At 38.8% G+C, this 23,475-nt stretch overlaps 1 protein-coding gene across 5 annotated transcripts in view; it reads left to right on the top strand.

The window, feature by feature from the left end:
• The window catches only part of LOC106951782 (AT-rich interactive domain-containing protein 1B-like), a 226,538-nt gene that overhangs the window by 162,253 nt on the left and 40,810 nt on the right, over window positions 1–23,475 (top strand). For all 5 annotated transcript variants that reach the window (XM_015039508.1, XM_015039515.1, XM_015039501.1 and 2 more), the window contains exons 6-7: window positions 11,616–11,702; window positions 15,936–16,115. In XM_015039508.1, the coding sequence (XP_014894994.1) occupies window positions 11,616–11,702; window positions 15,936–16,115 (267 nt within the window). The remainder of the gene's footprint in view (window positions 1–11,615; window positions 11,703–15,935; window positions 16,116–23,475) is intronic.

Genomic DNA, 23,475 nt, shown 5'->3' on the forward strand with positions numbered 1-23,475 from the left:
CCCAAAAACACAAACCCCCCCCCCTTGGTGTTTGTCAGGGGGTTTTTTTTTTTTTTTTTTTTTTCTGTGAGACATCAGAGACGATAAAGAAAGATTTCTGTCTCTCATTCAAGTGGGTTCTCCATGAGTTACTGTGGAGGAAAGTAGAGAGGTATTCAAGTTAAAGTGCACAGCACAATGTTTTCAGAAAGTTTACAAATCAAAAAATGTGAGCTTAGAGGTGGAAAGTTTCGGGCTGTATTTACTATTTTGTTTCACTGCATGCACCCTCTGGTTTGACATGATATCTACAGCTACAGTCTGTCAGAGCGGTGTCATTTTCTGTAAAGACTTAGCAGACCTGTCAGTTCTCCAAAACCGAGCCGAAGATGTATCCATTACCAGACTGAATCTGATGCATATTACATCAAACTTCATGCAAACACAACATGGAAAGTCAGCTGTCATCAGCTGGTAGCGCCGCTGCAGAAAACATGGAGGCAAGTCTATACTGGCAGAAATCCCTCAACAAGTTTTATAACAGCAAGAGAATAAAAATATTTTTGGGGGTTTTAAGTAGAAATGTTACTTATTCACAATAAACTGGTCTGGTACCTACCTGCATACAGAGTTGGATCTCTGTAGGTACATGCTACAGAGATCCAACAGATCTCAAAAATAGTCACACTTGAATTCTTGAGGAATATTTTAGAAAAGATGTTTTTAATTCATAAAATCAACTTTATAAAAGCTACTTTTGGAGCCTATCAGGCTGTTTTGAGGACCAACCGCAGTTTGGAGACAGCTCTAATGAAAATCTCCAGTGATCTAAAATGCACCCCTGTTGAAAACCTTGAGTCCTTTGCTCTGTGTGAGCACTGTACATACTGTACATTAAGTAGGGTTTGCTACTAATTGGACTGCAAACCCTATCTTTGCTGTTCTCTGTTATTGATTCAGGTCTTATTTAGCAGATAGAGATTTTTTTAAAATCATCAAAGACTTCCAATTTTTCTAAGTTTAATGGTGTTCCCCAAGGCTCAATGTTTGGCCCCACCGTTTATAATGTGCCTGCTGACCCTTGGAAATATCATCAGGAAACAGGGTGTAAATTTCCATGGTTATGTGAATGAAATAATGCTTAATATTACTATCTCTTTTGATGACAAAAGGAAGTTGGATGCCTTTTTCATCTGTAATCTTGACATCAAGATGTGGTTGACAAAACCAGGAAAAAAAAAAAAGATGCTCGTCATGGATGCTGCCGCACACCTGGACTAAATTTACATCAAATTAAGTATTCTGACACTACAAGTGAATTAGCAATAATAATAATAATAATAATTATTATTATTATAAATTACATATTATGATTCAAATCTGTCAATGCTATTTTAGCTTTATACAACATAATACCGTAAATGATAATCAAACATCCAAACTAGATCATCCCACCTTTTTTTTTAAATAAAATGGTTTCCCCTGAGGATTCACTCTTTAAAAAAGAACCAACAGGCAGATGTTGAGTCCTGAAATAACATTATGTCAAATAATAAAAGTTAGAAAAATGTTAAAAAGTGTAACAAGGCAGATCAGAAAGTCCAGAGGGAGTTTAGTGTGCATTATCACACAGATCTGCAACATGATTTGGGAGGATACACAGTAAGTTGTGATGTGGCTCCTGATTAGAGAAAGTGTCACAATGAAAACATCAGCTGTGATGAACTCATATGTTTCCACTCTGAGCGAGTCAAAATGTTCAAAAATGTTTTTGCCTCGCCAGCTCATGCGTGGGTATCCATGTCTGCATAAACTGGGATATTTCACAAAATCTACCCTGCTGTTTTGGTCAAAACTTAAAACACATGTCGCTGCTCTTTGCCACTTACATAAAAGAGCAACCAAATCCCTGAGCACTTTGAACTTAAGCAGAAAGAAACTTGTTTTTCAAATCTGTGTACAATATTTGGTCATAGTTTTAGATTTCTGCGTGCCTGCAAGTTGAAAGCAAAGCTGCAATATTTACTCCACATTGTGGAGCCGCTAATATCCGCAGAGGACTTCTGCGCTCTTTCACATCCCAGCTGTGTCTGTCTGCTGCAGAAGATCACAAATACTCCTCTCAGCTCCATCCATTCTTTCTCATTCTGTGTCTCTTTCAAACCGCAGTCCTTGGAGGTCCAGTTAACATTGGCCTCTCGTCTACCTCCTCCATCTTCTTCTTTCTCTATTTCGTTTTTCACCTCCCCTCCAAGTTTTTATTTTCCTCTAATAAGGTGAATGGAGCTCGCGGGCGAGCACTCTGGAGAGTTTAAGCTGTTTATCTGTGCTTCGCTTCAAGAGCTTCCAGGGCCCAGTAAAGGATAGAGAGGTCAGAGAAAGTGGAAGGGTGGAAAGCGAGGAAAGGTAGGAAAGAAGGTTGGTCCTTTTCTTTTTAATAGCTAAAAGGCTCTTCCTTAGCCAAAGCTTTAAATTTGCTCCCGTTTACATCATCCTACTGCTCAGCCCTGCATTTGTAGACAGGTTTTATTTATCATATAAGAAGTACTCAGAAAAAGTGGTAATTGAGAAATGTTCTGGTCAAAGGCAGTGGCAGTTCTTTGAAATGGATTGGAGTTAATTCAGTCCTCAACCAATTAAACCGAAAACCAGAAAATGCACTCTTAAAACATAATTTGATCTTAAGCTTTAGAAAGACTTGATTCAGCTGTAGTATCTTAGACTTTGCATAAAAGGGAGAGATTGTTCATGCAAATAAACATCAGGCAAATGAATCAAAATAGTTTTGTTTGTTTTTTTGTTTGTTTGCGTGCTGACCTCTGACACAATGGCACCCTGGGAGATGAGCCAGTGATGATTTTAAAAATCATCACTGGTCAAACGTTGAGTGTAGATCCATGAAGAGAATGGTTTAAGTTTAAGTCAGCCGTTTTGTGAACAATATTTGCAGGAATTTCTCGATTACAGAAAAAAACCACATTGTTACTGAAACAGAAAATGCCATATAGGGACATTTAGCTAAAACCCAAATTTTTCCTCTATTGCTTCTGGTGAAAGTTACCAGAAAGAAGCAATAAAAGGGTGTGAGGGGGTTGTTGTGGGGAAGAGTTTTTATGTTTTTTTTTTGTTTTTTTTTCCACCATTGAGTGTGTGGAACATGGCAAGTTTTCTTGTCACACCACTCCCTAAGAGGCTGTGTGGTGGGAACACTGCCTCTGGCTGTCCCCGTCCCCCTCTCTTCCTCTCATTATTTTCAACGCGCTTGCTTTCTCTTATGCTCCCTCTTGTGTCTCGCATTCCCTCGTCCCCACCCTCTCGCCTTCCCATCACTGTTTGTCTCTGCTTTATTCGCTCAGAGCGTTGCTGTGGCGCAGGCCTCCCACCGAGGAACAAGGCTGAATTTTTCCATCCACATCTCTGCGCCTCCGTCTCATTTCTCTACATCTCTCCTCCAGCTCTTCTTTTTCCCCCCCCTCTCTCTCCTTGTGTCCTCCTTTTTTGTCTTCTTCCCCCACCACCCACGCTGCCATCCACCCAGCTTTTTCTTTTTTTCCACCCCTCTCTCCCACATTTCTCTTACTTGCTGTTCGAAGTGAAACAGCAAAATGCTGTCCCTGTAGGCATTATATGCACATAGCACACCGTCGGCCAAAATAAGAGGGTAAAAAGAGCATGCCTGCTGCGTTAGCCGTTTAGAGAAATCCCATTCTAACTCTGTCCGACTGGAAAACCCTAACCGGAGCACAGTGTGCAATTATTTTCCCACCCCTACACCTATTTTCATGCTTTCTCTCGCTCCATCGCTCCCTCTCCCACTGTTTTTAGCTTAAGCTGCAGTTTTTCTTTACTTACAGTTGCTACTCAGCGTTGGAAGTAATGAGGATCTTGGGAGAGCGCTTGTTTTTGCGAGCCACTGCAGGCCTATGTTCATCCCCCACAGGGAGAGTTAACTGGCATTAGCCCCCGGCTTGGAGAAGCATTGACTCGCACCCATTGAGATCTAAACCACCGTTATTGGAGCCCGCTGTTTATCTGCCTCTTCCCCCTAAAGACATGGCAAATGGGGGGTTTTACCTCGACATGTGTGTGTGTGTGTGTGTGTGTGCGTGTGTGTGTGTGTGTGTGTGTGTGTGTGTGTGTGTGTGTGTATGTGTGTTGGGTGTTGCAGGTATGTGCACATTTATTGCCTGAGGCTTGTATTAGGTGATGGTGCTGAAGCAGCCTTTTCTCTGTCTTTTGTACCATTCTATTTGCACCCATCACACTTACCTCACTTTATCCAAAATGGCCCTCATTGCTTAAGGCTGCTCTGTTTTTGTGAGAAATACTTTCAAAAAGTGTGCAGGAAATTATAGTTTTGCATGCACAAATACATGGCAGCTAATGCACCTGCACCGCTTGTGCGTGCACTTCATTGGTGTCATCATTGAATACATGGCGAATCATCATTCATACAGGTTGAGTTAGCTCATACACTTTATATTTCCAGGGCCATGAAACAAAATAAAAGTAACGCCTTAAGTTCTCTCCCTGGGCTTTGAACTTCACCACCATTTACGTTTGAAACCATGATGAAAACAAATCTTCAAAGACCACACTCCCTCCCTTCAAAGGCGTCTCAACAGTCCTCTTGGATGAGAAATTAAAAGTGCGCATTGGGTTCTTAGCGTGAAGTATTACATCCCAAAGAAGCAGCAAATTCCTATTAGTTTTCGCCCTGTTGCTATGTATGCATAATGTTTGCATCCTAAAGAGTCCAACGATTCAGCGTTAAGCAAAACCTTTTCAACTTGTGAATTCACAACTTTCTATGACATTGAGCTGAAAAGAAAGAATGTTTATATGGCATTCGATTGAAATAAAACTAACAAATTAGTCTAGATTTGTGTGAGTGACAAAACGTATTTCAAGTCATGTTCGTATGTGAGCTATTTGGTTGTTAATGTGTCTTTGCACAGCTGGCTGTTTTTAAAGGTGTAAATTGTGGACAGGAAATAAAAATGCAGCGTGATGCAAGGGAGTTGGACAACAAGATATCGCCACACCACTGATTGTTACATGTGTTAATTACGTTAAAGTTCCTGAGGGAACACTGGAATTGTCAGTAAAAATACTGCAAAAAAAAGCATAATTTTATGAAAAAGATAACACTTTCAAACAGTCACAATTTCGCAGTTAAAACCACAAAAGTGGAGAAATTACACAATTTTATGTTAAATGAAATGTTAAAATGACTAATAATAGAAAATAATACATTGAATTTACATTTGTCTTAAAGGATTAACTTTTCAAACAACTGAACAAACATTTTAAAAAAAACTTTATATTGAACTATATGTACTTTGTGAAAATACATTGCAAAAACACATTAACATTTACATGTCATGATCCATGGGTGTTTGTGTTTTCTTTAGTGTGTACTTTCTGATCATTCCTGGGTTTATTATTGTGTGTGAAGTCTTTGCCCATCTAGTTTATTATTGTCATTTTGGTTTTGCCATATATGTTACTTCTATAATTTGTTTCTTGTTTTCTTTTTTTTCTTTTAAATTTGTTTTATTCTCTTAGTTTGAGCATAAGACTTTTCCCTTTTGGTTTGTCGATCCGCTTGAATCTTACTTCACTTCGGCTCCCTGAGTTAATTAGTCTCTCTTTCTCAGTTTCTGAGCTTTCCTTTTTTTCAGCACTGTTCAGCATCTCTGATTACCTCACCTGGCTCCTTTCTCATTTTCTAGTATCTCTACCGATGGCTCAGCTCAAAAGCTCGCTAGTTTGCTTTGTTCATTGTTGGGTTTTTTATTTATTTTTCACTATTAAAAGTCTTGCTTTCACCTCTTTACTCTTTATTTAGAAGAAGATAAATTCAAAGTAGCTGCATTATTTCACCAGCATACATGTGAATCTTATATCAACAATAACATGTGGAGGTTTATTTATTATGTTTGTCAAAAGAAAACGGATTACATAGTGTAGTGTGCTCTACATAGTACAAGCTATGTCAACACACGTTTTTAAATTGTGTTGATTGAATCTCAACATAATGAAGTACCAATTAAGAGTAGTTTTTAATTGAACATAACTTAAATATCTTTATAGTAATATGTGCAATTTATCACTCGCTAACTACATTGACGTTAATTATGTTAGCTTTATATTGCCTATAATTAATTTTTGTTAGTTGTGCTACTATAAATAGCTGCAGTCATTAACAGCACTTGCCTCTAAAGATGGCATGCAGTCAACATTTATTAAATTATTGATCTATTTCTATTCATTGATCATTTAAAGCAAATAATTCTGTTTATTCTGGTTTATTTTGTCTTGACAGTTAATAATCATAGGGTCATCATGCAACCATGGCTTTATATATTAGGTATTAGGTGTGCAAAAGGAAACTGTGGTTTCTGGAAGCGGCATCAAACAAAGCAGCGTTTTCCTAACATTTGAATTTTCACTCATAGTTTGTAATATTTTTTGCAACAGGCACGAAAAGGTGTATACTCAGCTTGTCCTGACATTTAGCTCGCTCCACTCCATACTCCGCAGGGCGAGAAGAACTGCGCGTCAAAGATCCAGCTCATGAATTATTAATGATGTAGATTAAAAGTGCCAGGACTCACTGAGGAGCTTGTTTGTTTTATTTGGACGTAATTATTTAATGGCACCTTGTTAAAAATGATAAAGAACATTGGATAAAAGCAAGAGAAGGGAGGGACCACAGGAAAAAGGTCTTATTAGTGATATTTTGGTATTAGTGGTGCATTTTTTTTCTCTTTACTTTCGCCTTTGCTTCCTTTCTTCCCTTTGGTTGTCTTTCATTAAAACGTGCATCAGATTTCTTTGCAGTAATTTCATTTGTGGCGACAGTTTACATGGTTATGTGGAGGAATTAGTGGAGCGTAGAGGTCACTGTTCCCTGTTTCCACCTCCACAGAGGCATGCACTCACAAACACACTGTGGAGGATGCTGCCACTCCCCCCTCTGCCTTCCAAGCAAACAGATTTTGACAGCATAGCGGGTGCCTGGTATATATCACTGCACACACACACACACACACACACAAAGCCTCGCCTTTATTGTAGGGTCGGCTTCTGCATTTAAAGGGTTCAGCAAACCGCTGCCGGCATCCTTCATCCTCAGTGCCTCCCCATCTGATCCCCAACTGCAGCTAAATCTGTCCCTTTGGCAACAAGTTGCCATGACCCTTTACTACATGCTTAAGGCTTCCTCAGTCAGTGATGCAAACATGCTGCATAACACTGCAGCACAGTGTTTTATATACACACCAAGGCAAACACATGAGGATGTATTGGACGACGCACATACCCACATTTAGTTGCATGCTCTCACATACTTCTACCCTCCTCCTGATGTTGAATAAATTTGTATTTTGAAGGTTAAAGGGGAAATATCTCAGTGAAGCCAACAGTAGCAATTTATCAAACTTGGGTTTTCTACAAAAGGTTTGGGAGCTTTGGCATTTCCATGATCTTAATGTTCCACCAGCTTTTATTTCTCAAACTTCTTCAACAGCAGAAAGTCCCAAAACTTTTGGATATGTTGTAATCTGTGGACTGATTGTTGGGTGTCTCATTACATCTGGCTTATAATTTCAAAAGCCATTCAGAAAAGATCATACCTCCAGTTAAAAATGGTTATGCTATTATTCCTTGAGACCTGGATAATTTGCCATAATGAATAGAACCATTAATTTTGTTCTCCACCAGAAAATGCTGAAGGAAATTGTCCAGCCATCAGTTTGTGGCCTTAGTCTGAAGCATGCTGGGATTATGGAGCAGGACAATTATCTGAATAAAACCTAGAAGTCCACCTCTGACTAACTAGAAACCTTTATAGGCTCTGGATTGGCACTGCGGCACAGTTCTCAACGTCTGGATTTATGTTGCGGCACGAAACCAAGTTGTTAATGGTTAAAGCTCCTTCTATTTTGACTGAGCTAAAACAGTTACATTTTCTAATTTAACTGTCAAACAGATGTCACACACTTTTTGACAGTTTTCACAGAGTCAAGGTTTGCACATCCAGTTATTAAATTCAGGTGACAATTACTCTTTACATGATATTAGTATAGCTTTCTTAATCCAATTAATATTTCAATTTGAAAACTATTGCTGTATATGCTAAGTTTCTTGGATTCGATAAAAAAAGTGACAATCAATTTGACCGCATTTGTCCAGTCCAAATGATTTCAAATAATATATAAAGCCATTTGTACACACTCATTTTCCCAACTTTTAACTTGCTTTTGGTTATAATGCAGGGCTATGATTTGTAATAAAGTATTACTTTTGCATAAGGAATGCATTAGAATATTTTCCTTTGCCTGTGCAGACGCACATAAAAGCTCGTAGCCAGTGTTTCTTGTGTTATCTCACAGTTGGTTCAGCGTTTGCATACTAATGTCTCCCATTCTCTCCTGCAACATGGTGACAGACTAACTAATCGAATATTCCCTCTTTGAAGCAGTGCCGCTGGAACTATTCAAGTGTGATGCAGGGGGGCTTTGTGTGTGTGTGCGTGTGTGCAGTGCATGTGTGTGTGCATGTCTGCGTGTATGTGAAGATTTCAGTACATGTCTTATGTGCCTCTGTGCTCTTACATGTGCTTCCTTGTGTGCTCCTCTGTGTTTATTTACACTTGTTTGTGCAAGTACTTTTTTTTACTTGTTTTTTGCGTGCTTGAGTGTGAGTAGGCGGCGGATAGATGGAAATGTTGTTTATGCATTTTTATGCAAAGCAATTATGTTGACTTAATTGGGTTTGTTTATGTGGAGAGTGTGTCACCTCTAGTCATGCATTGCTTCTGGTGTGGACGGACACACACGCAACATGCAAACACGCATGCATATGTAAACACACTTGAAATAGCATAGATTTTACTGAGTGATTGGATAACATGAATAGCGTTCTTCATTTTAAGAGGCCGTAATATTCATTGAGTTGTTATGAGAGCAACAAATTAGTATTATTATTGCACTCAAGCTGTGTAACTCTTACTGTTCGCACGTTTCTATGTGTACTAAACATTTTCACATCTCCCAAGTGTTTTTTTGTTAGATTTAGATCAATTAAATGTTTACTTTAATCATTTACGATACAGGTGCATCTCAATAAATTAAAATAGTATTAAATTTGAATGTCACTCATTTAATGAAATTATAAGACATACATTAAATAGATTCATTACACTTAAAAAAATATTTATTCCAAGTGATTTGACGGTTTTGGTTTATAGCGAATAAAGGCTTTCATTGACACCTTTAATGAGCAGTGAGCAGGTTACATGTTCAAGAAGGTAATTGCTAAAGAAGTTTGATGTTCAGAGAGAGCTGCATTGCAGGATATAAACGGAAAGTTGAATGGAAAGAAAAAGTGTAGTAGTAAAAGTTGCACAAGCAACTGTAATAAAAGCAGTCTTTAAAGGAAGCTCTTGAGTAGCAAAGTCTATTCAAGTTTTCTGGAAGATTCTTAGTCCAATTTTGGATTTTGTTTGGAGGTCACGCTCCCAGATCCTGGAGGACGACAGGAGAGTCACAGAATCCGAGTTGCTTCATGTCCATTGTGAAGTTTCCACAGTCAGTGATGATTCAAGAAACCATAACATAGGTTTCTGTGTATGAGACAATTTGAAAGCAAATTATGTTTCCCTCTGCTGACAACCTTATCAGCAGAGTTTGGGTGGGCCAAACTGGGAACTCCTGCTTTTTTGATTATCACTATCTCAGTCAGATTACAAAATGAGTATATAATCTATACTAATTTTTCAGATTAGTTCTATAAAACTTTGCTGTAGGATAATTTTGGCAATCATCTAAAGGACTGGTGTATTTGTGGTTGATAAAATAATTAGTCTGTTTGTGTGTGTACGTGTGTGTAATGTGAAGAATCAAAAGCCAGTTCGGCTTGGTTTATGGTTTATGCATTTCATACCATGTTTACACCGGTGCATCTGACAATCAGTGTTGATAATTCTACATTGTTTGTGTTTCTCCATCTAGAGAGGGATCCTTCTCTTCTATTGGATGGTGTGGCAGAGCATGTTTTTGCAAAAATGGTTTAAAACATAGAAAACATTTTAAAGGCATGAAAAAATGTAGATCTATAGATCGGTCTGAAGTTATTGAAAAGATTTAATGTAGTGAAAGTAAAAAAAATGAATTTTTGTTTATAAGAGTACCATTTAGGTGCCCCAAACCGGTACCGTTAAGTTTCTTTCAACTCTTAATGCTTCAAAAGTAATGCAAAAACATCAACATTATTCATTTTTGAAATGGTTAAGGCTCAAACATCCTTATCAAAAATATCCCACTGTGCCATTTAATTTAGGAAAATACTGCATATTTTAAGTTTATCAATCAAAAAAAATCATGCTGCTTTTTTTGGACAAAACAGGCATAAAAACATAAGCTTTAAAATATGAAAAACCTTATGTCTCTGGATAGGTATGAAGTTGTTGAAGAAATTGAATACATCGAAGGTGAATTTAAAATTAAATATATAATGTTTGTTTTGTTTCATAAGATGCACTTTTTAAAAAGCCATTTCATTTAAATTATATTAAAGAATAAAGCATAAATCATTAAAGACAGATGTAAGCTTCATAGATTTTCTTTGGGGTTTAGGTCAAAAGAGTTGCTGCTCTTTTTGCAGTAATTTAAGCAAAAAATAGCCACTCTTCAGTAGACCAACATCTCTGTATTAAAATCATTTTCTTTGCTTTTAAATAACATTCTAATTTCTGGCAAGCAAAATTTTGGACTTTGGTGAGCTGTAAGCCACATTCATCAAAATTAAAAATAAAAATTCATCTTAACTTTCACTCTGTAAATATATATATAGAATTAAATCCACGTTTAAACGATGTCCAATTACACCTGAAATCCTTCTGCCCTTACTTCTCCTTCTTCTTTTCCGATTTGAATCTAAAGATAAAAGGTTAATTTGCTATCTCTTTGCTTCCTCTAGGCCAAATCAATCCAACTTACTCTCTGTCTGCCATTGTCCTAATCAGACCCTCAACTCACTATTGGATTTCAATGGAACAGTCACAGCCCAAAGACCTGCACAGCAAACCCAATCGATGATCCTCAGATGGCTCTGGTTTTCCAGTGGGGGGGCTCTCGCTCATTTTAATGATTACACAGAGAAGTGACTTTGGTTCCAATGTCTTGATATGTCCTCCTGGAGTGGATTTGTCAGCTGTCGCACGGTGAACCAGAATAAACTCTGTGTGTGTCTGCAAGTGGCTGATTTTGGCATCAAAACCTTTCTTTTTGTTTAGCCACCTAAACGACAGAAAAGGAAAAAAAAATGTTTAAACGTTTAACTTTTGTGCAGCTGGAGAAAAGAAGAACAAAAGTGGTCCTTCAGGAGTTGATTGTTTACATCTTTTCATGCAGTTTTCTTTCATTTTTCAAGCAAAGCAAATGGAAAGAAAATAAAAATCAATTTGCTTTTGACCTCACTTCCAAAGAAACAAAGAAGGAAAAAAATGATTCTTGCTAAAAGTTTTCTTTTCATATGACAACATTTGTTTCAAGGACTGAATTAAAACAATAATTTGCACATCACATGAATCCAAACCCTTAAACTCAAGCTTCATGTTTTTTTTGCAGGTTCAGCTGTGGCCCCGTTGAGCTCTGGAAATGGACCCGATGCAGCCCATCTCCCAATCACACGCTCCCCTATGACTCAGGAGAGAGGTAAGTCTCCCTCTACATATATGTGAATAATAACCAGTATCAAGAACTGTGTACTTTGCTATGAGTGGCAGAAAAAAAAAGGGGGGAATGCTGTGTTCTGACATGCTTGTGTGTTTTTATGGGGTGCTTTTTTTTCTCCATTTTTGTGCTCCGAAGGCACAAGACATATCATGCCATCTTGGTGTTTGCTCTAAAATAAAATAAATCACAATGTCCGCTGCAAAAAGATGGTAAAACTTTTTTTTTTCCATTCCACACCAACAATGGGCTGCGTAAAAATCACAGACCGAAGAAAAAGGCAAACAGAAATGATGTGTTGCCAAAGTCAAGGGAATGAAAGTGGCTCTAATAAAACTATGTTGTTTGTTCATTTTTTTGAGTACTTTGAGTCCAGCATGAGCTGCTTAGGATCATAGTTCATGTTAACTTCTTTCATTAATACACAACACACAACAAAGCAAAGCTAAAAAGAAGGAAACCAAACAGAGGACAAGAAAGAACCCAAGTGATTGTTTCCTTGAATTCAGACATGAATACATAACACAGTGGCCACCAGAAGAAATTATGAAACATATATTTGAGTTTATTGAAGTTTATACAATGGGGTAACTAGTAAAAGGAGAGATTTCAGGGAAAATGTCTCAGAAAAGGAAACTCGGAGACACACGAAACCGGCACCTATGGAGGAATTTAAAAGCGATCGTATGTTCAGTCTGCCTCTAATTTACCACAGCAGTGAAGAACCACTTCAGACAAAAACTGATTCAAAACTAAAATATTGGGAGTACTCATACATGTAATCTTCTTTTAATCAGCCCTCATATTTCTCCAAACGACTGTGTCATCAGAATAGCATGACAACATTGAAGTTTGTTGCATGTTTTGTGATTCTTAGCCATTTTATCCTAGGTTCATTGAGTCTAATTAAGTGTTAATCTATATCTTAGCATTCCTAGAGACAGCAATAATAAATTTTCCTTCCTGCATTAAGGTAGAAGAATTTGTATACATGCCAGTATTAAATATATAAGTGTTATGAGAACAGAGCTTTGAGTAATCCCACTAATAGTCTTCGTCTGGTCAAATCTTAATTGCTTTGTCATGCAAAGCAGTCCCAGACTGCTGAATAACATCTGGACCATTTTAGCAGAGTACCAGACAATGTCACTCACGTTTTCTAGTCCATTAGTCAGCATCTTTTAATCATCTATGCCAAATGCAGATTCAGTAATACGAACACCGAGTAAATAAATGTATTTCCCAAAAGCTTGCTATGTGAACACTAACCCAGAGGGCAAATGCCCTAGCCAAACTCAAGGTTGCCTTCAGCAATTATGACCACTTTTCAGGTGTTCGTACAAACAGCACATTTGCTAATTTTTGCAATTCTAATTTCCATATCCACACAACCCTGCAAAAAGCCTGAAAGACTGGGAATTGACCTTAATGGAACGACTGTGAGGCTCTCTCTCCGTCACGAACCAAAGAGCAGTTAAAATCACAGAGAGACAGAGGGAGTGGATGGATGAAGACAGAGGGGGAGAGAGGGGCACTGATGAAATCAAGTTGGAGATTTAATGCTGCTCTCTAATGCCTGTAAACCTCAAATGCCCCTCTGCCTCCCCTAGCCAAGTCCAGGAAAACTCAGCACGGTTAACAGGGTCGACTGTTGTTTATGCCTTTTTTTTTTCCCCGTGCTCGGATTAACCCCCTCCCTCTAGATATACTGTACTCCCCACTTTGCTCAAGTGCTGGTCTCCCTAAGAGCCTCTCTCTGCTCTTCATTTCGATAAATCCACTGACCGTCCCTTTTTCACTCCCTACTTTGTTCTCATGTGCCCGCTGTTGTCCAGCTGAGAGCTTCACTGCCAGAACAAGAGAACGGTCTGTGTTTGTGTGTGAAGAGGGAATGAAACGCAGAGAGAGAGAGAGAGAGAGAGGCGGGGAGAAAAAAATCCTTGAATGTGTTATTTGCTTTTAGCACTGTCTGCACAATGTTTCTCTCCCCATCCATTTTCCAGGCAATTTAAAGTGCGGTATTACACTCAGTATTTTTTTCTCCTCCTCTCCCAGAATCCCCTTACCCTAATGGAAGCAAAACATTACAATAATGTCCTCGCTCCTTAAACCCAGCACTCGCAGCCTAAGCACTTTCAGGCCCCAATCGCTCTTTTCCCTCCGTTGCACTGTCTTTCCCTCCCACACACACTTTCTCTCTTGCTGAATCTCTTTCTGCCTAGGCCTGCGTCTCTGCGCTGCACAAAAAAACTCATGCGGCGCGTTTATTGCTCTCTGTCTTTATCTCCTACTCACATGCACGCTCAGAAAGCAAATACGTATATGCATATGCTCAGTCATAAACTTAAGAGCATTTGAAAACTTCTGCCTCCCTTCCCCAGTGTCTTTGCATTTCTGTCTCGCTCTCCTTGCAGAAGTGCGGAACTACACAAGTCCGTCGTTTCCCCAAACCCCAAACTCACTAAAGAGTCAGCCTGTGTGCGCTCATTCAACAAAGCGGATGGCTATCAAAGTTTACAGCCGAGCAGACCCAATCCATTTACACCTAATCTGCAACACCGCGCTTACACGCACACACATTTCCACACCCACACGGCCTCTCTTTTCCCTCAATGGCCGTCCAGCGACCTTTCTCCATTCGCAGCGGATCGGGAAACCTTTCAGCGAGTTTTTTCGAAAAAAACAACAAAAAAAAACGAATAGCGCTGCTTGAAAGAGCGAAGCCCAGGCGAGGATCGCTGCAAATGTCAATTTGAATGGTGCGGGCGAGTTTGGGCCTGAGAGGCTTTAACACGTCTACTGACAGAACAGCTTAGAATAACACAGTAGCCACGGTCAAATCACTGGCTGTTCTGTTGAGAGTGGGGCTCTGTATTTTTATATGTCCACTCAGCTTTTACAGCTACATGCATCTCTGAGGCCAGGTGTGTGCTTGACCTGGCTTTTGTCGGCAATCGCATTCACTGAATGCTCGCGCTCTCTGTTTATTTACATTCAGGGATCCTTTTACATGTCATTCTGTTTGTTTTTGAGAAACACCTATTTCATACTGACTTGTTCGCCAAAGTATATATATGACTAACAGTAGATGACCCAGAGGCAAGAGATCAGATCTTCTCAACGTTGAAAGACACTGAATAGAAAACGAGATTTCTTCTTTTCTACAATCCATCACATTTTTTCACACTACAAGAAGAAATCAAATGTTTTTTTTTTTTCTAAACATGGAAAAGTATTTACACTCAAGATTTTCTTTCGATTACAAAATTTATCTTTTTCACAGTTTTGTCCAACACAGTTATTTCTGTGGTTTTGAAGAGCTAACAGTAAACCCAAACAAACTTCTGCTTTGAGGTTCATTATACAGACAGGAAGATCATTTCAAACCTCTTTATTTTTTGGATAATGCAGTGTAAATTTTCAAAACCTTAGCACTTTTAAAATAGAACGAAGTTTCGATACAAAAAAAAAATCCAAAAACACTAAAATAGTCTTTTTTTTATTTTGCTCATTGAGAAGCTAACTTGTTCCATAGTTTGTGAAATGGGGGAAAATATCCTCTAAAACTGGTTAAAATATTGATTAATTATTTGGAAAAGCAAGAAATGTGAAAATTGAAAAATGTGATGTGTCTTTCCCTTTATTTTTGATAAACCCTAGAAGTCACTTAACAGCCTCTTATGTGAAATTCAATCTCTCAGAGAAAATCTGGTTGCTTTAGTGAACAAGTAGTATCATGAAGACCAAGGAATGCAGCAGACAGATGTGGAATACAGTTGTAGAGCCATTTAGTGCATGATTACATTATAAAATAAACATCAAATAACCCCCAATAACCAAACACATCTCACTAAGCACTGTTTCACCCACCATTTTTAAATGGTAACAGTAAACCACAAATCAGTTATCAAAGTCAAAATCTAAATTCATCTAAAGATGTGTGGCACAAGGGAACATTTTTTTTATTCAAACACGCTCCATCCAATTTGACGAACTTGAACTATTTTTTGCAAAAATAATTCAGTCTCTGGCTTTGCAAAGCTGGAAAAACACCAAAAGACTTGCAACTGGATACCCAATACCCACAAAACACATTGAGGTTTGTGTTTACAACATGGCTAAAAGTGAAATCTGTAGCCACAATCACTTCCTAGAAATTAGGACTTTCAGAAGTAAAGGGTATGTTTGCCATCTAATTGTGTTTGTCTGTTTTAGGTTTTATGTCCAACATGCAGAGAAACCAGTCTGGCTCGCAGTTCGCACCTCCCCAGTCCGGACCTCCCATGTCGCCTCACCCATCCCACGGAGGCTCAATGTATCCCAGCATGGGTCAATATTCACAGAGTGGCCCTGCAGGTCCCTATGGACCTCAAGGACCCCAATATGGACACCAAGGTTAGGAATGTTTCTCTACATTTTTTCAGCGATAAGAGCAAATGCTATTCTTATTTGATGGGTATGTCTTCTTTTATCTCAAGTACAGTGATGTTTTGGGGTATTTTCCTCCTTTTTTATTTAATGCCTACTTTTTAGGGAGAGTGGATTATGTCACGTCTAATCTAAAATGTTTTTGTCTAATAACTTTTCACATTTTCTAAGATCCAAAACAACAACGATGTTTAATACAAGCCATCTTAGCAAATAATGTCAAAATTATAAGTCCTGCAGTTTTAAGCTTATGAGATGGAATAAAATGGCCAGAGTTTGAAATTCTTCTTTAAAATTCAAATGCAAAGAATGGGCTCCTGTCACACTGGATTGTAACTAACCTTCTCTTGTCATGACTTCCACCTGATCTACTTCAACTTTCTGACCAGTCATGTTAGGAAGAGGAGTGCCTCACATCATCCAGTCAGAGAGGGTTCAGGCAGAAAAAGCCACACTTGTCATTTTTTGAGGACTTTTGAACCCTCTCTCCCCCCACAGTGTCAGCGAGGTTGCTAATTAGGAATACAAAAGGACTCCTTTTCAGAGACATTTCCATCATCTACTTCTTACACACTCGCGCGTGCGCGCACACACACCGATAAGTACAACCATCTATCCTCCTGTGTGGAGGGCCTGACGGTGGGCATTAAAATCCGATGTGACTCTCTGATTATTCATGAGGCCCTTAAAACCTGAACAGACCTCCTGGCCCTCTTCATGATATGATTATGAGGGAGCGCCTAAGTGAGGAGGCCAGCTGACATGTCAGAAGGTTTAGCCATTGAGTAGCAATCTCTATTCCTGGTGAGATGTTTTGGTTTTAGCCATGAGGGACAAGAGGAAAACGTTTTAAAGCTTCGCATCAGAGATTCTCAAAGTCTAAACACAGATCTAGATCAGATTTTCTCAAAGCCTGTTCTGAACAGCATATCAACATGACCCTGGTCAATTTGTGGAAGACTGGAGCTGAATTCCTGAATTTGACGCACAAAAACATTGAATGTCATAGTTTTTGCCTTAGAAATAACAAATCTCCGAAGTTTAAAGTGTCATATAAGTGAATCCCTACAGCATCGTTTCGAGTGAAACAGCCGCAGCATATATCTCGCTCAGACCCACAGCTGTCCAGTATAACATATTAGATTGGTTACTGTCAAAACATAAATAAAATGACATTCTGAACATGAGAGATTATATAGAAACTTAGTGGAAAAATGTCACTGTCTGAGTTAGGTAAAATACAATCAAAATACTATTTCAGATCATGTATTGCACTTTTGTATGAGACTTGGATGCTGCATTTTTTTCCAATTAAAAAATACTCATGGATAATTAACAGGCTAAAACACTAAAATAATCTCAATATATTTGGGATATCTTTCTATTGAACCCTTGCTAGATAAACCATAAAAATGAATACTTTATTACATCATAAAATATGTTTTCCTCACCGAGTTACTATGTTTTCTGTCTCTGTGCGGCTGACATTTTTCCCTCAGCCGTTTTGATGTTATTTTGCACTTTTATTTGTTTTGTTTATTTTTGTGGCTCTTCATTTGTTGAAGCTTAAAATTTTGTTTTAAGTAGATAAAGTTTTAGATCTCATATCAATTCAGAAAGCTCTGTATGCTTTACTGTTGGAATTAGAATGACTTATGGTCAAAAATGTACAACAATAGGCATAAAGTGCAATCTCCTTTCTAAGCAAATTACATTCATGGGATTTCTCAGTTCTGTGATGGTCTGGCAACTTGTCCAGTGTCTACCCTGCCTTTCACCCAATCACTGCTGGAGATGGGCACCATAAATGACCGATGGATGGATTTGCTCATCACTAGTTGTCTCAGATGTTAGGTCTTATTTTGAAATCTGCTCTGGCTCTTTGAGCATACATTTTGAGTGCACCTGCAAACTTCTCCAAATGCAGGTAATTAGATACTTGCTGTAACTCTTTGGGGTATTTCCACTAGTTGTTCCTTGATTTATTTGTGCTGACAGTATCGCCACGATATTTGAAGTGTTGTTCCGCCCCGATTCTGTTGTTGTGACAGCCTGAGTTTACAGTAGAGGGATGGATCCAAATAAAAGGTTCCTGCAAATTCCCTCAGTGCCAAATCAGGTACAAAAATAGTGACTTGTGAAGCTGTTACGGCACATAGTCTTTTGTTCTACGTATAATTCTGATCCGTGTCAGTGTGCCTTTGTACGCTGTGTTTACATTGTGATCCATGCAAACATTTCTCCTCAAATACCAGAGGAAATACTCCATTTTGAATTTATTCTTGTAGCAAAACACACACAAGTCTTTGTTGAAAAGTATGTTTTGTAAAGTTCATTCTCTAAATAGTGGCATAAATGTAGATCAGTCGTTCTTTTATTTAGTATTTCACGGAAGGTTGTCTGGTTTGATGAGCCTTTCAGAAAATCGGTCTCATTACACATCCGTCTAAGCATTTCCGATACTCCAAAAAGAAAGAAAAAAAATCTATCACAATCCAGGAAGTTGAGTGAAAAAAACCCCCCAGCTTGGATCAGTTTCTATAATTAGGCCTTATTCTCCCATTTGTTTCTCCAACATGTAACACCCGGCCATCAAACAAATGGTGATATCTGCTGTTGCACTTTATTTTCTGCCCTTGGCAGCACACCGCAAGAAACATTGTGGTATTTCTTTTTTGGTTAATGTGAGTTTTAATGTGTCACCTTGATAAATGCACCCGTCCATGCTTATGTTTTCCCAAATTTGCGGCCGCTCCCTCACATTTGTTAATGTTGATTAATAGCCCTAATGCGTTTGGTATTTGGTCTCCTTTCTCCTCCCACTCTTATCTCTTAATGTGACTTTGGCTGGGCTGACAGCCCAGTAAGCAAAGAGAAATAGAGAAATTAAGGAAGCAGAGAGCGACAGCGAGGCCGACTAGCCTGGAAGGAGTTCTAGAGGCAGATGAGCATGAAGTCTCCGTTGGATGTCAGAAATGACGTTACCGTCAGAGACTGCTCAACGTCTGCTCTTCTCGCTTATATGTATTTACAACAGATCTGTATGTTAGAATAATCTAATTTACATATAGTAAAAGTGTAGCCACTACTTTTCGGTGCTGCATTCAATGTTTTTAGACAGCATACCTTTATACCAACACATAAATAACAGCAGAAAAAGTAATTCCTGCCCGATATTAAATGTTGGTGATCTTTCAATTAGAACCGGCATAGTTTACCCTACTGAAGGACACCTGATAATAACAGCTTATTATTTTCACATTACTTCATCCTTATCCCTCATCTTCCTCTAACATCTTGTGTATGTGGGTCTTTTGTTGGCATCCGTAAAGGTAATTAAATGGTCCTAAAAGGAATGCTGTGAGGAAATTTTTCTGCTGGTAAACAGACAGAAATCCCATTACCCCAAGATTAGGAACAAAACAGATACTGCTTTATAAGATTTTTTTTTTTTCTTCAAAACTTAAAGTAGAAATATGGATGTAACTAACCAAATCTTCCATTGCAGTGACTCAGGAATGTGTTCTGACTGATAGATTTTTGCTGTTTTTGCCTTTGTCTTGTTATCAACTCAGTTCTAGTTATATTTCTAAGGATTCAAGGGGATTCCGGGGCTCGGCCAGGGCCAGGTCAGGGTGCGTGTGTGTCGAACAGGGCAGACAGCTGCTGGTCATTGTTCTTAATGACAGCTCCATCTGCTTCCCTTCCCTCTCTCCGGTTCACTAACAAATTAGCAAGAGCAGAATTTCGCTCCAAGTCCCTGAACTCTGCTCTACTGATTTTTACTTTCATTTTTTCTGGCTCATCTATGTGGATGGAGGTAGAGCTTGTGTTTTTGTGTGATATAACATTTTCAGTAAAGAAATATAGCGCAAAACTCTTTGGAAGAACAGACAAGAAAATAACTTCAAAGGGGAAGAAGCTGCTTTTTTATTAATGACTAACAACTAGAGTGAAGGTTGTTTAAAGTGCATCTATCATCATCTTTACAACTTTTTTTCTTTTCAGCTGTGTTCTTGCTTGCTGCTCACAATAGTTTTATTCATGTCCGTGTCCAGAATCCGACAATAGGTAACATGTACGCAACATGCAATCTTTAGTTGATGAAGAGTGCTGAGGTTAGGAACAAGACACAGGAAGTAATATCAAATTCCCATCAAGAATTTTATCTTGTAAAGCAAAGATTTAATTGATCGTGGATCCAAGAGAGAAGGAACCCAGGAGAAATGTTGCCCAACACCAGTAGCTTGGAGACTTAACTAGGGAGGTATTTAAACAATCTGTGATGAATCCTGTTAGCCACTATTTCACCACAGAGGCAAATGAACGATTATAGTATTCATTTGTTCTGACCAGCATATTTCCTTTAATGCCAACAGGTCTCACCTTTATTGTTTCCACGGTGCCACCTTGTATTTTCAAGCCATGTTGTGATTATGTGAGTCTCACTTTTCTCTACATAACTAGTCTGTGTTTTACTCATGAGGATTTAGACAGAATTACAGTCATGTTACTTACAAAGGTTGTGTTGTGGAAAATGCTCGTCACAGCACCTCTATAAATCCATTAGTTTGTTTTTTTCATGCCGACTTGTGGTTTGACCCTAAAATGTAACTTGTGGTGAATATTATAGAATATTATAGAAGTTAAAATACTTGCTCCCTCGTTTCGTTGACACTGAAGAAAATTAGTGGCTCTCATTATTTAAAAAATATTATTGCCTGACAAACTTTATTTTGATCTAAAAAGAGTAAAACTACCGCGTTTACTTACTGCAGAAGCTATCTGTAGTGGCTGTGGCCTGAAAGAATGACCCTCAGTTTTCGGTTATTTTTTAAATGCAAGATTTAAGATTTTAAATGAAGACTTTTACAGAATCCTTGGCCAAAAAAATGTTTTTGCAGATAGACATTTTTAAAAGGTGAAGGGGAAATTCAATTTCCACTAAAAGTGTTCCATTCCACTTTTTTGTAGCAACAAGTGTATCACTGATTCAATAAGTGGTCAACCTTCCATTGGCCATACTTGTGTCCCTTTATAAAAATAACATTATCTTACATATATGGTAGAGGCATCCTGTTTTAGATGGCTATTTCTATTTTAGAAATGAACAAATCTATAAGAAGTGCCTAAAGATTGCGCTATTGTTTACGAATTTATCATTAGATAAGTCCATAACTGATATATAGAGATCGAGCTTGACAAATTTTTCTTCCTTTCCTCTTTTCTTTCCATCTCAATGAGCTCCAGAAGTCAGCTCAGCAGCTACAAACAACACTGAAGCTGCTAAATGTTTACATATCTCCTTTGAAAGCCGTCTTCATCCAAAGTCAAGCTGATCTTTTTGTGTTGACATCAGGCTCTCTTTCGGACTCAAATGACTCCAACAGTTGTTTGTAAAGACATGCACTTGGACATGGTTGAGAGCCGGCATGTTGGGAACAGCAGACAATCAGACGGCGGAGGAGGACATTATACCATTACAGAAAAGAGATTTGGTGTCTGTCTGAGCTCTGCTTTTTCTCCCTCTACTGCCTTTCCCACCTCAAGGGGGTTAAGGCACTCCACTGGTAATGACCATGCTGCAGACAGGACTTTTAAGCCTTAGACTCAATTTAAATCGCCCTCCCAAACCCCCAAAAAGGAGAAAAAGAAAACTCATGACTCAAGCCAGTGCCTAGAGGAGTTGGTAAGTCTCGGAAGGAAATTGACAGTTTGAGGAGCTCAGTTGCCCCAAGGTGAACCCCAGCTCTGCTGTGGCTCAGAAACCCTACTGGGGAAGGTGCTGAGGTGGCTGTAGGAGGATATGTGGGCCTCAGGCAATAAGAGATGCTGGAAAAAAGAGCCATCTTTCCAACCAAGCATGTTGTAACAAAGAGTGAGTCCAACTGTTTTTAAGGGTTCCCACTGCAACGATCCACCTCCAACTCCGGCTATGAAATGTAAGAGAGGAAAAAAAGGATAATATTCACTTCCTTAATGTTTACCCTGCATACTGTATTCGGCAGCTCAGACATGCAGTCATGTATTCTGCGTTCCACTCCTCGCTGATGGAAGTTCACTGGTCCTGAGGGCACATTGTACCTTTCTCCACCGTAAGACTGCCTCGGCTGTTAGCTCTGGCCGGTCCAGTCTGCTGAGAGAAGCAGCAGACTGTAATCTCCTTGGTCACACTGTAGCTCTCCTGCAGGACTGCAGGGATTAAAACCCGGCGAAGGATGGAGCGTCCACCAAACCCGTGACCAAGTCGAGAATTTCCGTGTAATTGTGAACGAAGCACCGTGAGTTTTCCTCCTCCTCCCCCCGCCCCCCTCATCAAGCTAAGGACACAAGAAGGTGCAAATGAGACAAAATGTCCTCCTCGTCATTTTTTTCCCCTTTTGGTTCTGCTTAATTGGTTTCCAGAGCAACAGAAATAGCATGTAAAGTGAAAAGGATGGTATGCATTCCAGGTTAGCTGACAAACACAAACTTCAATATATTTTCTAGCAATCAATATGAGGTAGTGGGTGTATAGTTATACAGTAGAATGAAATAGATATATTTTCATTCTTTAAGTTTTTTTCTGAATCACAAGAAACTTAAAGTTGAGGTTCATTTTCCTACAGGTGCATATTTATTTTATATTGATTAATCATGAAACTAAAAAAAAATCCAGTGTTGTTTATGAATCCATATGAACAGTTTTTAAAAACTCTGCACAAAATGTATTTTAGCGTTTCTATTGAATAAACTAGAGTTTAACGGTTGAGCTTTCAGTCACGGGTTAGTTCACTATCTGTCCTTGAAGAAGTAGCCTGGCTTTCCACTCTGTCAGGACACAGCAAGATAACTTATCCCCAAGTTATGCTGTCAGTCTTTCACCTCAGGCAATCACAGGTATTGCATGAAACTTGATGAGTTCTGCATTCTGCAAGCTAATTTCAGACATCCTGATCCTTTAGTCTCACGACGGACAAGAAAAACTGAAAACTTAGTCATGGAAACTTCCACACACTTACTCCCAATTGTTTGATTATTTAGCCCATCCATCAAAAAGAAAATGAGACTATAGGATATAAACAACTCCCCAGGAGGCTTCCTGGAGCCTCAGTCAGTCACAGATGCCAAAAACCACCAAGTCCTCCCAGGCGATGGAGAATGTGGCCCGCAGCCATGGGTCTTAACAGCTGTCCAAAAAGAGCTGAGAGAGGTCACTGACTGGGACCTTATTCATCTGAAAAGGATTCATCCAGCTGAGCTAAGTGTGGTAGCTTTCCCAGGATTTTCATGAGATTTTCAAGTTTGAAATGTGCCATTGAGAAGTCTTTAGTTTTGTGTGTGTGTA

The sequence above is a fragment of the Poecilia latipinna genome, unplaced genomic scaffold, assembly GCF_001443285.1.
Source record: "Poecilia latipinna isolate Pla-1442-1.1 unplaced genomic scaffold, P_latipinna-1.0 Scaffold28, whole genome shotgun sequence".
Taxonomy (NCBI): Eukaryota; Metazoa; Chordata; class Actinopteri; order Cyprinodontiformes; family Poeciliidae; genus Poecilia; species Poecilia latipinna.